Below are 3,196 nucleotides of genomic sequence, written 5' to 3' on the forward strand. Positions count from 1 at the left end.
CTGGTCCTTGGAGTCTACAACTATTTGGTTGTAACCAAAGTAACTGTCTAGGAAGCAATAATATTCATGTCCTACAAGTCTTTCTAGCATTTGGTCCATGAAAGGTAGGGGGAAGTGATCCTTCCTGGTGGCTTTTGAGCTTCCTATAATTAATGCACATGCGCTAGCCAGTCACTGTTCTTGTTGGTATTAATTTATTCTTCTCATTGAGCACAACAGTGATCCCTCCCTTCTTAGAAACTACTTGGACAGGGCTTACCCAAGAGTTGTCTGAGATGGGGTAGATCACCCCTGCTTGACATAGTTTTAACACCTCCTTTTGGACTACTTCATTCATTGTTGTATTTAGCCTCCTCTGCTGCTGTCTTGAGGGCATTGAGCCTTCCTCATGTAAGATTTGATGCATGCACATTAAGGAAATGATTCCTTTTAGATTTGCAAGTGTCCATCCTATGACATCCTTGTGTTGTTTCAGCACTTAGATTAGCTCTTCTTCTTGTTGTTCATTCAAACTTGAATTAATGATCACTGCGTATGTGTTGTTGTCACCCAAGTAGGCATACTTCAAGTTTCGAGGCAGAGCTTTTAGCTCCAACTTTGGTGCCTCCACTCCTAATTTTTTGTCTTGTCGAGCATGATTTGTTCTTTCATAGTCTCTAGTGGTGGCTCACCACATGAGACTTATTGATATTGATCTTGGGTTTCTTCTCATTGTTCTTCCTCTAGGACTCCTTGAACTAGGGTCTCAATTGTGTCCACCATCATGCATTCAACAATGGATTCCTTGGGGTAGCTCATTGCCTTGAAGACATTGAAGACCATCTTCTCTTTGTGTAACCTTAAGACTAACTCCCCTTTTTGAACATCAATTATGGCCCCAGCAGTAGCTAGGAATGGCCTTCCTAGGATAATTGATGTGTTGGCTTCTTCCTCCAAATCAAGCACAACAAAAACAGCTGGAAAGATGAACTCCCCCACTTTCACCAATAGATCTTCCACTACACCATGGGAAAATTCAAAGGTTCTGTTAGCCAATTGAAGTGCCATTCTTATTGGCTTGGCCTCTTCTATTCTCATTCTTTTCATCATGGCCAAAGACATGAGGTTTATGCTGGCTCCGAGAACACATAGTGCCTTCTCAATGTTCATATCCCCAATGATACAGGGGATTTGGAAACTCCCAGGGTCTTTCAATTTTTGGGGTAGCTTCTTTTGTATTATAGCACTGCACTCTTCAGTAAGTACCACAGTTTCTTTCTCACCCTTGTTTCTCTACCTTGTTGATGAGCGGATAATTTATACGCTTTTTGGCATTATTTTTAGTATGTTTTTAGTATGTTTTAGTTAGTTTTTATTACATTTTTATTAGTTTTTAGTTAAAATTCACTTTTCTATACTTTACTATGAGTTTGTGTGTTTTTCTATGATTTCGGTTATTTTCTGGCTGAAATTGAGGGACCTAAGCAAAAATCTGATTCAGAGGCTGAAAAAGACTGCAGATGTTGTTGGATTCTAACCTCCCTGCACTCGAAGTGGATTTTCTGAGGCTACAGAAGCCCAATTGGCGCGCTCTTAACTGCGTTAAAAAGTAGACATCCTGGGCTTTCCAGTAATGTATAATAGTCCATACTTTGCCCGAGATTTGATGGCCCAAATAGGCGTTCCAAATCAGCTCAAAACTGCCCGGCGTTAAACGCCGGAACTGGCACAAGAATGGGAGTTAAACGCCCAGAATGGTACAAAAGCTGGCGTTTAACTCCAAGAAGAGTCTCTACACGAAAATGCTTCAATGCTCAGCCCAAGCACACACGAAATGGGCCCGGAAGTGGATTTTTTATGTCATTTACTTATTTCTGTAAACCCTAGCTACTAGTTCTCTATAAGTAGGACCTTTTGCTATTGTATTTTCATCTTTTGATCACTTTAGATCTTAGGATCATCTTTGGACGTCTAGTTCTTAGATTATGGGAGGCTCACCATTCGGCCATGCCTAGACCTTGTTCTTATGTATTTTCAACGGTAGAGTTTCTACACACCATAGATTAAGGTGTGGAGCTCTGCTGTACCTCAAGTATTAATGCAATTACTATTGTTCTTCTATTCAATTTAGCTTATTCTTGTTCTAAGATATCACTTGTTCCTCAACTTGATGAATGTGATGATCCGTGACACTCATCATCATTCTCACCTATGAACATGTGCCTGACAACCACCTCCATTCTACCTTAGATTGAGTGGATATCTCTTGGATTTCTTAACCGGAATCTTCGTGGTATAAGCTAGAATTGATGGCGGCATTCAAGAGAATCCGGAAGGTCTAAACCTTGTCTGTGGTATTCTGAGTAGGAATCGAGGATTGAATGACTGTGACGAGTTTCAAACTCGCGATTGTGCGGCGTTAGTGATAGACGCAAAAAAATCACTGGATTCTATTCTGACATGATCGAGAACCGACAGCTGAATAGCCGTGCTGTGACAGAGCGCGTTGAACATTTTCACTGAGAGGACAGGACTATAGCCAATGACAACGGTGATGCCCAACATACAGCTTGCCATGGAAAGGAGTAAGAAGGATTGGATGAAGACAGTAGGAAAGCAGAGAGACGGAATGGACAAAGTATCTCCATACGCTTATCTGAAATTCTCACCAATGAATTACATAAGTATCTCTATCTTTATTTTATGCTTTATTCATAAATCATCTATAACCATTTGAATCTGCCTGACTGAGATTTACAAGATGACCATAGCTTGCTTCATACCAATAATCTCCGTGGGATCGACCCTTACTCGCGTAAGGTTTATTACTTGGACGACCCAGTGCACTTGCTGGTTAGTTGTGCGAAGTTGTGATAAAGAGTTGAGATTGCAATTGAGCGTACCATGTTGACGGCGCCATTGATGATCACAATTTCGTGCACCAAGTTTTTGGCGCCGTTGCCGGGGATTGTTTGAGTTTGGACAACTGACGGTTCATCTTGTTGCTTAGATTAGGTATTTTTCAGAATTTTTAAGAATGAATTCTAGTGTTTCAAGGTGATGTTCTTATCATCACCAAAGCTGATGATCTTCATCAATTTAGCTCTTGAATGTAATGTCCTGCTAAAGCTTGGCTAGCCATGTCTAATTCCTTTAGACTAAAGCTTTAGACTAACATTGCATGATTCCTGGAATTCTCATTAAGAATTTTGATATC

The 3,196-nt window shown here is 40.6% G+C and overlaps 1 protein-coding gene across 1 annotated transcript; it reads right to left on the reverse strand.

Moving 5' to 3' along the window:
- Positions 1-708: 708 nt before the first annotated feature.
- Positions 709-1,149, reverse strand: LOC107465690 (uncharacterized). The gene has a single exon (XM_016084660.1). It carries the CDS (start codon positions 1,147-1,149, stop codon positions 709-711), a length of 441 nt encoding a protein of 146 aa, XP_015940146.1.
- Positions 1,150-3,196: the final 2,047 nt, after the last annotated feature.

The sequence above is a fragment of the Arachis duranensis genome, chromosome 9 (assembly GCF_000817695.3).
Source record: "Arachis duranensis cultivar V14167 chromosome 9, aradu.V14167.gnm2.J7QH, whole genome shotgun sequence".
Lineage (NCBI taxonomy): Eukaryota > Viridiplantae > Streptophyta > Magnoliopsida > Fabales > Fabaceae > Arachis > Arachis duranensis.